At 41.6% G+C, this 13,974-nt stretch overlaps 3 protein-coding genes across 3 annotated transcripts in view; 1 reads left to right on the top strand and 2 right to left on the bottom strand.

The window, feature by feature from the left end:
- Window positions 1–3,298: 3,298 nt before the first annotated feature.
- On the bottom strand, window positions 3,299–12,052 carry CMC4 (C-X9-C motif containing 4). Its single transcript, XM_032757838.2, has 3 exons — window positions 11,974–12,052; window positions 5,724–5,791; window positions 3,299–3,672 (listed from the first exon to the last, which is right to left on the bottom strand). The coding sequence occupies exons 2-3, from the start codon at window positions 5,779–5,781 to the stop codon at window positions 3,524–3,526; spliced, it is 207 nt and encodes a 68-aa protein (XP_032613729.1). The 5' UTR covers window positions 5,782–5,791; window positions 11,974–12,052; the 3' UTR covers window positions 3,299–3,523.
- Window positions 5,724–13,974, bottom strand: part of MTCP1 (mature T cell proliferation 1) — a 121,655-nt gene continuing 113,404 nt past the window's right edge. The window contains exons 2-5 of the mRNA XM_058441622.1: window positions 7,660–7,811; window positions 7,373–7,543; window positions 7,240–7,291; window positions 5,724–5,791 (exon numbers count right to left, since the gene is read on the bottom strand). Coding sequence (XP_058297605.1) covers window positions 7,244–7,291; window positions 7,373–7,543; window positions 7,660–7,764 — 324 coding nt within the window. The 5' untranslated portion in view covers window positions 7,765–7,811 and the 3' untranslated portion in view covers window positions 5,724–5,791; window positions 7,240–7,243. The remainder of the gene's footprint in view (window positions 5,792–7,239; window positions 7,292–7,372; window positions 7,544–7,659; window positions 7,812–13,974) is intronic.
- The window catches only part of BRCC3 (BRCA1/BRCA2-containing complex subunit 3), a 35,014-nt gene continuing 33,766 nt past the window's right edge, over window positions 12,727–13,974 (top strand). Inside the window, exons 1-2 of the mRNA XM_058441368.1 lie at window positions 12,727–12,930; window positions 13,606–13,622. Of these exons, the coding sequence (XP_058297351.1) occupies window positions 12,808–12,930; window positions 13,606–13,622 (140 nt within the window). The 5' untranslated portion in view covers window positions 12,727–12,807. The remainder of the gene's footprint in view (window positions 12,931–13,605; window positions 13,623–13,974) is intronic.

The following is a 13,974-nucleotide window of genomic DNA, read 5'->3' as shown; positions in this document are numbered from 1 at the left end:
AGTTAACTATTGTAAGAATAGTCTCTCCATCATTCTTTTGTTTGACGGTTGCCAGAAAGATGGGCATAACTAATGGTTGGGCTCTTATTTGGAACCTCTACTTTTGTACAGTTTGGGAATCTCTGCTTGAAAAGATGGTATACTGATGGATTTGAAATTTCTGAGTATCATCAATGTTTCATGATGATCTCAATTTCTTCTCAGAGGGAAGCTCACAGCCAGTTTTGGACCCCAGAGAAAAATTTGACTGCTGCCCTCTGCTCCCTCCACCAAATTATCAGCTTCATTTCTTTGTCATGAAATCCAGTATGATTTCTCGGAAATCAGGCCCAGAACTAAAATACATTTTCTGCCCAATTCTCTAAGAGGTCGCACTAACATCTGAGTAATTGGGCAGAAAACCTATTTTAGTTCTGAGCTTGATTTTTCTAGAAGTCATATGGTATAGCTTATATTTCTGATGCTTGCATTCTTTTTAAGGGATCATGAATCTTAATACTTTTTTTTTTTTTTAAAGAAAACAGTGTCGCACTTTTTCACATTTTTATAATAAAGTCAGTTTATTGACTTGTCAAAACTGTCTACCTTTTTAAATTTTAAAATGGTAAGAAATGATATTCCTGAGAGCAGTGGTTTTCATCCTTGCTTGCACTTGGGAATCACCTGTGAAATTTTAAAAACTATTAATGCCTGGCTCTCATCCTAGAGATTCTGATTTCACTGGTCTGGGGTGCAGTTCAGGCATCCTGAGGTTTTAAAGTGTCTTCGCTTTTTCTAATGAGCAGCAGAGACTGAGAACCACTGAAGTACACAGTCGGAAGCTGGTGCTGAAAAAATTAAGAGTTTTGCTGTTAACTCCTTAAGAGGGCTTTAAAGCCTTTTCTATTCAGTGCCATACAACTTCAGATGCCTTCTGAATACTGAACACAAGTGTAATATTATAGTTCATTAAATGTCTTAGGAATCGTGTGGAGTGAATGCAAGGAAAGGAGTGACAAGATATCACCCCACAAATGACTTACCCATTACGAAGGGAAAACTACCTTTCTAGCTAAAAGGTCTGTCAGTCACTAACCAAGTGATTAAACTTAGCATCACTAATAGCCAACTTAACAGGTTTTTTTTTTTTTATTTCTAAAATGGGAGATCATAGTTTTCACCTTCCTAGAGTTCTTTCCTTAAGACTGAGATTCAGTGTTAATCTTGGTCCCTAACAATAAGAAGCACTCAGTAAATGTTAAGCCTTCTATGATGGCTATTTTTTTGTATGTCATAATAATAGCTAAGAATAATAAGAGTTAAATTAATGTCTTCAAATAGATTTGTTGACTTAAACTGACACAATCCTTTAAAGGAACTGATTTGAACCTTTCAAAACTGAAAGAAAGTAGTATACTGATAGTTTGGATCCACTGAATGTCATGTTGAACTGTATTCCCTAATGGAGGTGGATCCTGGTGAGAGGTGATTGGATCATGGGGGTGGGTTTCTCATGGATGGTTTAGCACCATCCCCTCTTGGTACTTTACTTATGATAGTGAGTTCTCATGAGATCTGGTCATTTAAAAGTGTGTGGCACTTCACCCCTCTCTTGCTCCTGCTTTGGCCATGTGGAGTGCTCACTCCCCTTTTGCCTTCTGCCATGGCTGTAAGTTTCCTGAGGCGTCCCAAGAAGCCCATCAGATACCAGTGCCATGCTTCCTGTACAGCCCATGGAACTGTGAGCCAACTAAACCTCTTTTATTTATAAACTACCCAGTCTCAGGCACTTTTTATAGCAATGCAACAATGGACTAATACATATACTTTAGCATAAAAACATTTAAAAGAGTCTGAAACTGGAGTAGTTAACTCAGTAAAAATAACTTGGCAATAAAACACAGAAAAACAATCTATTTGATCATGTAGTGATTCCTAATGTAAATCCTAGTACAACTGTCAACTGATAATTTTAAATGTAATTTAGATTTGTAGATGGTGTAACATTAAAGTTGTATAATGTTTTATTGTTTTATTATTAACACAAGACTTCAATTAAATTTCATGGGGATTTAGCTCTGTCACTCTGGTTAGAAACTTAGAAACGTCTCTTTAAGTCTCTCTGGAGAGCATTCACACAAAGAGATGCTGTCTGCAAAACAGGTACACTTAGGCTTTTTGAAAGCTCTGAAGTCTGACAGGAAATTAACTTGTGTACTTATATTCCCCAAACTTACCTGACCAGAGAAGCCTTTTTTTTCTTCCGGTTACAGCAATTCCTAGAAACACTTTGAGTAATGCTGCTTTAAAGAAAACAGGTGGTCTCAAATAATCATGGTATTTTAACATCAGGGACCTAGCAGAAATTGTTCCTGCTTTTAGTCATCTTTTTATTTTTTAGAGGACGGACTTTGGTGGTTCAAGCATCCATTTGAGGAAAGCAAATGGCCTGTTGCATGCTGCCTCCTCCTACTTCATAAAGTGACTGACAACTATCAACAGGCTTCATCCAGCAGCTTTGTATTAATGTTGTCTGGATCCTCTGTAACAGGTTTTTATTATCAGGATATAAAGAATAGATAAACCAACTAAGTTTGAATTATCTTGCTGCCTATCTGACTGCCAATGAAAATTTTTTCTTCAGTTCCTGCATGATAAATTAAGGATCATTAAACATTACAAGGATCATTTCTATGCCTTTCTTCCCTGGTTAGTCGCTGAGGTGGGGATGCAAAAGCAGAAAGAAATGCTTGTACTGGCATCTGGAAAGACACCTTTTGCTCTGCATTTTTGGAAGTACAAAAGGTAATGAGTTAGTTTAAAGGAAACTTTGATTAGTTTAGCATGTAATCTATAAAAGGTATCAAAATTGGCTCACGCCTGTAATCCCGGCACTTTGGGAGGCCGAGGCAAGCAGATCACGAGGTCAGGAGTTCAAGACCAGCCTGACCAACATGGTGAAACCCCGTCTACTAAAAACACAAAAATTAGCCAGGCGTGGTGGTGCATGCCTATAATCCCAGCTACTCGGGAGGCTGAAGCAGAATTGCTTGAACCCGGCAGGCAGAGGTTGCAGTGGGCCGAGACCCCACCATTCCCGTGTGCCGGGGGTGAAAGAGAGAAACTCTACACCAAAAAAAAAAAAAAAAAAAAAAAAGGGAGGGGGTGTCAAAATTGTGATGCTGGAAGTGAGTCCTTTCACCTAACATACCTCATATGACTTAAATTTGATGAATGGCACTAGTGGCCTGAACTTCAAGAGAACTCATTAATACCCTATATCTAATAGTCTTAAAATACATTTAGTACAAAACCCAAATTTTTCTCTTAAACAGGTTTATTTTAGCAGCTCAGTATATTACATTCTACATATTTGTCTTTTAATGTGTTTATATTTCTGCCTGTTCTGCATAGATGGCATATTCATTAACTTTTCTAGCTGACTTTTTCATTTGCTATTTGCTGCTACCTGGCCTGAAGAAAGTCAGGAGGATAAAAAAAAAATTCATTTGGTGGAAACATGGAGCAGCACTTCAGCAGAACTTTACTTTGATGCAGACTTCAGTGTTAGGTTTTCTTCTTCTTCTTTTTCAAATCCTGAACAGACGACAGATCTTCCCTTGGGATACTGAGCACAACACTTACGCAGTTCTTGGATGACAGCCTGACACTTTGATTCCATGTAGCTGTTGGCTGAAAAACATACAGGCAGACTCTAATCATGATCTCATAGGACTAAGGTACAGGGAGGTTTAGATCAGTGCTTCCCACCCCTTTTCACTTTCAGTACCTACGGAACTGGAAGAAAGAAGATATACCAAAGTCCACTGAATTCTTTCTAATTTAGAGACCTGTCGACAGGTTCGTTAGGAAGAAAAGTATGATTTACAAAATGGTTGGGAGCTATTTTAATATATAATTTCCTTTAAGGTTAATAGCATGTATGTACCTTTTTCTAGGACATTGCTTTTTAACATCATTTTTATTACTGGTCACTAATTTGATGAATTAGGAAAATGCACATACACCACACATTATTTTGCATACAGTTTAAACTGATTGTTGGACCTCCCCTACTAAGGCTGTGCATCAGGAATTGGCAAACTGCAGCCTTAGGGTCAAATTCAGCCGGTTTTTACAGCTGGGAGCTAAGAATGGATTTTAGATTTTTAAAGGGTTGTAAACACACAACACATATGCAATATATACAACAAAGGCCTTTGGCCTCCAAAGCCTAAAATATTACTTGTTTGGCCTTTTTCATGAAACATTTGCAGATCCCTACTATACATAAACACTAAGGGGGACCTGACCTAAAGGCTCTAGGTCAGCTGCAGTTACTGAGTCCCCCAGTACTAAAATGGGGTACATGGTAGTTAGCTCAGGATAGGAAAGACAATTCTGATTAGAAAGGCAGTATAGCAAGGTGGGTAACAGTCCATCCAGATTTGGAGCTAGACCAAGGGCGGGGTTGGCGGGGGGTGTTCAAATTCCCACCATACCTCTTACTAGCTATGTGACCCTAGTCAAATTACATAACTTCTGTGTCTGTTTTCCCCTTTATGAAATGGGGGTTATAGTAGCATCTACCTCATGGATGAAAGGCTTAATATGTATAAAGTCCTTATAACAGTGCTTGTCATCTTTTAGTCTTTCCAGTTCTCAATCCTCCCACACTGTGCCAAGGGGGTGTCACCAGCTCTTTTTAACTTATTTTTTCCCTTAGCCGTGGGTTATTTCAAACAAGGTAAGGATTTATTTGGGAGAAGGAATTAAATGCAAAAAACTTTTTCCTTTTCCTTAAAGTTGGAGGGAAGAAGTTTGACTAAAATGGCATTATTATACATCCAGATTTTAATCTAAAAGATTTTATAAAACATTGCTAACATCAAAAAAATGAAAAGTCCAAGAATGAAAGCTAAAAGTCCAAGGAAATATACAAACAAAGGATTTCTTTGGTGGTGAATCTTTGGGGGAACTCTGAACATTTTTCCTTCATACCTTTCTATATTTTCATGACCGTCCATCTCCATCTATTACTTTACTAGTGGGGAAAACTTATTAAAATTTTTTCAAATTCAAATAGCCTTATAGCTTTTTCTATTTGCTCTTCTGGCAATAGTCATTCACTGATTAGAAAACTAAAATCCTCCAACATTTGGTCAAACTTAGCAGCTGGACAAATGGACAAATCACCTCAAATATGCTTTAGTCGAGATTCACTTCTGCCTTTAAGAGTTAGTTGATGACTTTGGCAGCCTGAATGCCAATTGTCATTTCAACCCCACCTCTTCCAGATTGCTTTTAAAAAGTGAATTGTCAGCTGCAGTGAAGTATTACCAACCAATTTAAAACTAGCCTTTTAGTAAAAACAAACAACAACAACAACAAAAAAACCCTTTTCCTTAGCTGAGTAATTCTCAACGCTGGCTGTGCATTAAAATCACCTGGTTAGTTTTCTGGACTGATTCCCAGCCAGACCCTAGCCCTAGGAAGTCTGAATTGTTCTAGGTAAGTTTTTAAAGATCTCCAGGTGATGCTAATCACCTGGAGTGAAAACCCCTAGCTTTGATCACATTACTTTTTATTTTCTGCATCTTTGATGATACAATGAAGAGAATCTTCAGGATAATTACATATACGTTACATTCTTAAAAAAGAGTTAATACAGATAAAAGAATAATTGGTCTCATAGTAAGTTCACAGTGGAAAAAATATTTTTAAAGCATTTTACAATATACTACCTTGTAAACATTTCTGTATCTCACAGGCTTGCTTCTGGCACGGATCCTTCTGCGGCATATCCAGAAAACTAAAACAAGAAAAATGATTTTTATTTTCCTTTTTTTCCATAAAGACTTTAAAGCCCCTCTATGTGGAATTTTCTTCTGAGACAAGCAGTATGCCCTTACAATTGCTGGAAAATAATTACACTAAAAATACGCTTCCCAAACATAGGATGAATCAACTGTATTTTTATAATATCCATTTCATTAGGCTTGGAAGATATAAATAGCTTTACATGGAAAAAAAACCTTGAATTCAATCAACTCTTTTTGAATATTGTAAACCAACGTTAGGCTAGAGGAGCCGACGGCGCAGCCTGGCTCTATCATTCGCAGAAGAAACCCTTCATAAATGATTAAACTCCTTGAGCTTTTTTTATTACTCATATATAAAATGGGAATCATACCTACCTCAAAGCATTGACAGGAGGATTAAATGTGATAAAGTATATAAAGTACATACAATAGTGCCTGGAAAGGACTCAATACATGGTAGCTATTATTCCCAAGACTTTTTTTTTAAACTAAAACCTTACTTTTAATGTATATAAACTGTTATAACTACTTTAACTCAGGAAATTCTTTACAAGTAGTAAATGTTTTCCTAGGAATCAGCAATATTTGGTGTTATTACTTCCTGAGAAAGGTGCCAGTTAAGCAGCTAAAATGGTTTTTCTTGAAGTTCTTATAGAAACCAACTTATTTAAAATATCTGTAATCAGAGAATGAATTCAAGAGCCCACAATTTTGATCAGCAACTTCCAGTAATTTGAAGACACGATTTCAGATAGAAAAAAGGCCCACAAGCCTTTGTAGCTAATTTCATCAATGCATATCTCTTTTCAGAGCCCTCTAAATACTCAGTAGATCCAAATTAGGTCAGTACTGGGATGGGAAACACTGGAGCAAAACCTAGGATATTTACAGGGTGGGAGAAGGAAAGGCAGGTGAATTGCTGCAGGGCAAATAAGCGACAAATAGATGTTGATGCTGCTAGGAGCTGCTCTCTTCTCTCTAAATCAGTACCAAGTCCTTGGTGATCAGGGCATCTGTTCTGTAGAAGGTGCTGACTTTTGTGGGATTCATCAGATCCCAGGTCCAGCCGATGATGTCCATTAAGGGTTCTATGGCAATTTCCAAAGGAGTCAATTTCAAGTTACGGATCCTGACTAAGTGCTTTTGTTGACTTGCTTTCTGCCTACGTAACCTCTCTCTGCAGTTTCACTTGCAGTATTCTTCATGACCCTTGCTAAACTTCTGTTTCTTGAGCAGTTTTTCAACCCACTCCCTCCCCCCAAGCCCAAGGGTGGGTGCACTGCAGTAGTGGATGAAGTGATTGCCAAATACTGAACAGAACAAAGGAGCATATCTTCGTAGAATCCCAGCACCTGGAAAAAAAAATCATTAAAATCACCACAACTGAATAGAGCCAAAACAAAGAGGGGGAGGACAGAGGAGAAATAGAAATACATACCAGGTTAGTCATCAGGCAAAAGCTTAAGCAACAGCTCCTGTACTCCCCTGACCTGTCAGAAAAAGAAAAGTTTATGGAGTACTCTGTTACGAGAGTCCCAATACAATGGAAAATAATTAAGCAACATGTGTACCATTAAATGATGCTGTATCTGCCACAAGCGAGAGTTGTTATCCATGTAGCGCTCCTCCGGGTAGAGTTGCCACATGAGAGGTAGCTGGGAGGTAAGAAGGTGACTTGGCCTAGCTGCGTCACCTAAGGGAACCTGAATTTGCTGGACTCGTGCCCTTAGGAAACTCGTCTCCTAATGGAAAGGAATGATCAAAAATAAAACCAAAGACTTCAGAATATTGAGACTGGAATAGAAACCAAGTTACTTGAAAGCAAAATCAAAGAAATAAGCAAAATGTAAACAGTTACCTCTTCCACGACGGCCACCCACGTGCGCTGGTATTCGTCGCGGTAGATACCCTCTTGGTGAACCCAGAGGTGATCGGGTGGAGCCCCCACATCCTCTCCTGCCATTCTGGGCTTTGGGTTCCAATTCTAGCCCTGCTTTTCTCCACCTAAGCCTGCAGCACCCGCGCACAGGACACAGGTGTGACTTTTCGGGTTTGAATGAACTCACCAGTAAGCAAGGTGATCTGGTACTAGCAACCACTAACCAGAACCAAACCTCATATATGTCTATTTGCACAACCTAAATAGAACCAAGGACATCTGAAGCTTTCTGCAAGACAACTAAAGTGACACTCAGGCAGAGCCTCAGGTAGTGCTGCTGACTGCAAAGCGCTCAAGAATTTGGCTAGGTGAGGAGTTCTGTGGAAATGTAGGACTAGCACTACAGGAAGCTGGGCAGTGGTCTCACACATACTGCATTCACAAGCAGTGTCTGGCAAAATGTAGTTAGCAATAGAATATGCAAAGAGCGTGCCTAAGGACACACTTATTTTGGCAGGAAGGCAGTATAACAGACACATGCATGCCATATTCCCCAGGTAAAAGCCACTTCCAAGCCATTTCCATTTTAAAAGGTAAGATTCTGAAGGATATATATGCATGTCTTTCAGAGTTGAAACTGAAAGTTTGTTTTAAGGGCAAATGATCTATTTATCAGTTTACTAAGAAAGTTTACAAATAGCGGATGGACATTTCTAGAAGGGGATTTTCTTGTTAGGAAAAGTAAGCTAGCTTCATGGAATTTCTGAGCTGCAAGAGACTTTGGGGATCATGCTGATTTGGAGCTGAGTGACTGCAGATGAAAGTTATCCATCTAGGTCCTTGTTTTATTTTAATAATTCTGCAGGATGTTACAGGAGCCCATTTTTCCATAGAGGGCTAGGTTTAAATTTTGACTTCCTAAGCCAGAAGAGCAGAAGCACATTTGAGAGGTGTAAAGGAAGCATACCTCCCGAAGCAAACTCTATAACGATCCTCTGCCCAAGCCCCAGATCTCATTTCAGGACCTCACAATAACTTGATGTGCATTTTGCATGAGTGAATCTTCTAGACCTTACTCAGAACATTATAGCGCAGTTGTACTGTATTTCTACCTTTGGCCAGAGTAGATATGGCATTGGGGGAGCTGCCCCGCAAAACAAAGACCTCCTATTCTCATTAGGTGGGAAAAGAAATGCAGCGTGGGAGGGTGGTTGTTAGAGTCCTCAAAGTGAGACTGTCAAGAGCAACGAGATGCTTCACCCATTATACCCTGAGTGCATCTGACTCTGAGCCTGGTGTAATATTCAATATTCCTGGTGTAATAGCAGGAATGATACAGTTCTGGGCACCCCAAGTCTGTACCTGTACCTTGCTACACCAGGTACTGGTCAAGCAATGTTTCTGTGAACAGGTGTATATGTATGGTGGGTAGGGAAGGGAAACAAACGAACGCCACAGTGGTCGTCATGATTGGCTATGTATACGTGGGTAGAGATTGATTCTCTAGGCATAAGCCTCTGGCTATAATTTTTTTCCAAAGCCCCCCTTTTTTTTCCCATTTGCAGATACAGTTGTTTTGCCTCTCCTTCCCAGAGCTTTGGAAAAGAGAAATACAAATAAAAACCTGGTAAATACTAATGTCAAAATAAAATATATTAAATTCGGATTTCAAGCACAAAAGACTTAAGTGTGGCCAATAGCTGTTTTAAAAAAGTGGAAACCATGTGTTAAGGGTTTCAGGACCATCTCAACTTCATAGATAAGTCCTAGGAACAACCAACATGTTGACATTTAAATTTGTTTTGAATGGAAAACAAAATTGCATTGGTTATACTGACATTAAAAGGAAATAATGCCAGTGGAATAGAGGGCAAAGAGTTTGGAGATGATGGTCTGAGTTACTGAGTCACTACAAAGAGGCCTATGAGTCACTACAAAATATTCTCAGAAGAAAGGCAGTGTGATGTGCTGCTGTGACCCAAAGGTCAACATGCTGGGCATCAGCGGGATGAGCCTGGGAACCACCTCTCAGCACAGTATCCTGAAATTGTGTGTGCCACCATTCAGAGGGCATGCAGGCCCAGAGAAAGACAACTGCAGTGATCAAGGGACAGAGAAGTCACCATATGAGCATGAACAAAGTCCTCAGCAGAGAAATGCAAAGGCTGAGGGAGAGGGATTCAGATCAAAGCCTATAAAATCACAGGTTTTATGAGTGGAAAAATGTGATTCTTAGAAAACTTGCTCCCAACATTTTCCTTGGTCAAATAAGTTTGGGAATCTTGGAGAGTCATAAAGCACATTAGTGTAGTAACTGTTCTGGCAAGTTATGCAGTAAAGAAACTTTATGTTAACATTTCCCAAATTTATTTGACTAGAGAACATTTTATTTGCACATGATACTTGTTTACAAAATTCAGGACTTCTCGAACTAAGACGAATCTTTTAAAACCTCAACATAGACTTAGGTACAAGGTGCAATACAATACATGGAATATAAACTTGTGCAACTCAACTCAAGGAATACTGCCAGCTGCAAATACAAATGAATTCCAAAAATGTTTAGATAACTGCATAACTTTATCATCCACTAGAAGAGATTGTCCCCATGAGGGTCACCTTGATTTCGGGGCCAGAGAGCACACTGGCCAAGACAGACAATTTCTTAGTAAGGCATTTTGTAAATTAGGTTTTAAATGGATGACATATAAGATAGAAGGGCTTCCTCAGGTAGTAATCTAAGTAAAACTATCATTTTTCCTTTACAGAATAAATTCTTTTGTGTCTTTTTTTAAAAAAAGTATAGTTTGCTTTAATTGCCAGGTTGATGAACAGTTTTTAAACATTGATCAGTTGAATACACTTATTTTATTAGAAGTCAATTCATAAACTCGTCCAATTACAATGAGTGAAATTACCAAGAACACAGGCCCAGGCCTGTCTATGAGTCCTGAGTCTGTCACTTACTAGCTTTGTGACCTTGGACAAGTTAACGTCTCTCCACCTCAGTTTCCTGAGGTGTAAAATGAGAATTAAGGAACATATTAATCACGATAGTCTTTATTTAGCATTTCCTATATGTTTACATATATTGACTCATTTAATTTTCACAATCTTCATAGGGCGCTATGAGGTGGGCAGATTATCATCCCCACTTAAAGGTGAGGAAAAGTAAGGCACAGAGAAGTTAGGTAACTTGCTCAAGGTCACACAGTGGGGAAGTTGTTGAGCTTGACTCCAAATGGGGCAGTTTACATGTACCAGGCATATAAATGCTTAGTATCTAGCACATAATAAGCTTGCCATAAATGTTAATAATTTTGTTCTACTCCAATTAAATGCCTGGAGCTGTAAAAGGCAGCCATGAGCATTAGAAAAGTTAGTGAACCTCATTCTGGAATATGAGATTGACTACCGCCGATAACAAACAAAAGGTATTTTTCTTCTTGAAAGTGCCTAAAGGCACTATATCCCATCACCAAATATTAATATCATAATAATAAGAACAGCCGTTCCTGCTCCATCAGGACGGGGCATACTAGCCACAAACAGTAACTGAAAATAACATATGATATAAAATTGAAACAAGAGAAAATTTAGACAGGTCCAATGTAACTGCACACGAAAATTTTCCAACCTTCATCATGATCAAATTAATTATAGAAAGATGTGCCATGTGATCCTTACAGATCGTTAGGTAAAAACGGAGGCTGCTGGCGTGCACGTTACAGATCGTTGCACTGGATGGGGACCCTATGTGTGGGGAAACTTGGGTTGGAACTGACTTGGGAGAAAAGAGCAAAGCATCAACACTTCAAGTAGCACCTTGGGAATGTTCCCTTTCCAGTACTGCCATACCTGCCTGGCTTCAGAACTACACAAAGTAGAAAACCAAATCAAAGACACGAACACGGACGGGCTGTGGAGGCGGCACGGCATATATTGTGCTTTGATTTAGAATCGCTTTCAAAATCCACGTGTGATTCCTAGACTCGTGAGTTGGAAGATCTGTACTTTTATCCTTGGCACGTTTGACATACCTCGAAATAATTACTTTTACATGTATTTTTACTGTCTGATATCATCGAGACAAGGAGACCCGAGGAAACTTGCATTCTGGATACCTAATGTGATACATCCGAACTTGAATAAAAACTGAAGTTCTCCATTTCCCCTTCCCTGTATCCAACAAATAGCTACCTAAAAGCCTTTGTAGAAAGTAGCAGCAGCCAAGCTTAAGAGTGATACTTTTTCAGATACAGTATAACACTGTTTCTGCAAAAGGTTACTCACATGAATATAATGTTTCTTGGGCTAATTAATCCGCCTTGAGAACAGCTAGGCTAAAACTTCCAGGTCTCCCACCCTGGGCCACTCAAGCCAGGATCGCGACGTGAGCCCGGGGTGAGCCGAGGGGCATCCCGGACCGAGGTCACTCGAACCGAAGTTATGAGGCGCGGGCCGGCAACCGGAAGTGGTCCAGGGAGAGTTGTACGAGATTCGGGGGCTGTGACTTGGAAATAAAACAAAATAAAATAAAACCTTAACTGTTTTGGGACTGACTTTCAAAAGAGCGTCCCCCTGGCTCAAGAGGCCGGCGTTCGCGGAGATGTCGTCTTAAAGGGCTGTCCCCCAAGCGTGTAGGCCGCGCACGGGTCTCCTTAGCGGGCGGGCAAAATGGGCGCCGGTACTCGGGAGGCGCCTGCCCAGGCGCCCGGGCGCCGCTCACAGAGTACGTCCGCCTGCGGCCCCAGAGCGCCGCCTCCCTGCCGCCCCCGCCGCCCGGCCTGACGCCCGGACCGCGGCCGGCCACCGCCCTCCGCCCCGACGGCCACGCCTGCCCCAAACCGCGCGGGCGTTTCCCAGGTGCTGCTGGGCGGGCCCCGCCCCCGCGCCCCAAGGCCCGCCCCCGCGCGCCAGCCTCGCGCCCGCTGCCCCCTCCTCGCCCCCACAGCCCCGCCCCCACAGCCCCGCCCGCTCCCTAAGCCCCGCCCCCGAGGAACCCGCGCGCCGAAGGCCAGGCCTGGGCGGAGCGCACAGCGCGGGGCGCTGGGGAGGCTGCGCCGCAGCACCCGGTTGGTCAGGACCAAGTGGGCCCGAGGCGGACGTGAGAAGGGTCGGGCCAAGATGGCGGTGCAGGTGGTGCAGGCGGTGCAGGCGGTTCATCTCGAGTCTGACGCTTTCCTCGTTTGCCTCAACCACGCTCTGAGCACAGAGAAGGAGGAAGTAATGGGGCTGTGCATAGGGGAGGTGAGTAGGTCTGTTAGCCTGGATGGAACCCTGCTGAGCAGTCCTAATGTGTCCCCGGGGTGGGTGCCGGCAGCTCCCAGGGCTGCGGAGGCCACAGGCATCCTCGATTTAGGTCCTTGGACACCCTTTACATAGCTCTGTCGCGGGGATCCCGGTTTCTTCTGGCCGCCTGACACTTGTTTAGTCTCCTGCGAGCCCCCGGCGGTCTGTACAGGCCCCGGGAGCCTTGCCCTTTCTCCTGTAGCCTGGCGCTTCTCTTTAGATCTGCGCTTTTCGCCCCGTTGACCAAAACTGCAAGGCAGGTCAGAAAGACACTGGAGTATAATGAGGATGTCCGGGTATTACGACGCAGCAGCTGACCACAGTTACAGCCCCTTGCCTCGCCTCGAGTCTTCTGTCTAGGGAGCAGAGATATCAACCAAAGCATTTGAAGGGTATCGAAGAGCCTAACAGAAGGTGCGGGGCTTGAAGGAAGCAAAAGTTTCCGCTGCATTGTGTTGTGGAGGGGCCAAAGAGGATGAGGAAATACAGTTCAGCTGTTTACAGTTTAAAGTAATTCTACAGTCTTTCATACCATGTGCGTGAACACATGACCTAATTGTCATATAATCTGCATCATATATGTCAAACAAACGTAATGTGATCAATAATGTTTTTTGCTTTTTCCCACTCTAGTTGAACGATGATACAAGGTAAGACTGTATTTGTTTACTCATATCTTATAATCTCTAAGTCATTGTTAACCTAAAATTATGGCGACTTTGGCAGTATTGTGTCCGGATCGTGTCTTAAATTAATTACCATTATCACTCCGGGGCTCCCTCAATGATACAACCTTGAACTTTGGTTTCCGCCTTACCTCCTATTCAGTTGAGATATGGCATAAACATCTAAATAAGCATTATCATAATTGTTGGGTTTTAGGGGTGAGACAGAGTCTCACTCTGTCGCCCAGGCTGGAGTGCAGTGGCTTGATCTCTGCTCACTGCAACCTCCGCCTTCCAGGTTCAAGCGATTCTCATGCCTCAGCCTCCCGAATAGCTG

The sequence above is a fragment of the Hylobates moloch genome, unplaced genomic scaffold (genome assembly GCF_009828535.3).
Source record: "Hylobates moloch isolate HMO894 unplaced genomic scaffold, HMol_V3 SCAFFOLD_7, whole genome shotgun sequence".
Lineage (NCBI taxonomy): Eukaryota > Metazoa > Chordata > Mammalia > Primates > Hylobatidae > Hylobates > Hylobates moloch.
This window is presented reverse-complemented; position numbering and strand designations above follow the sequence as displayed.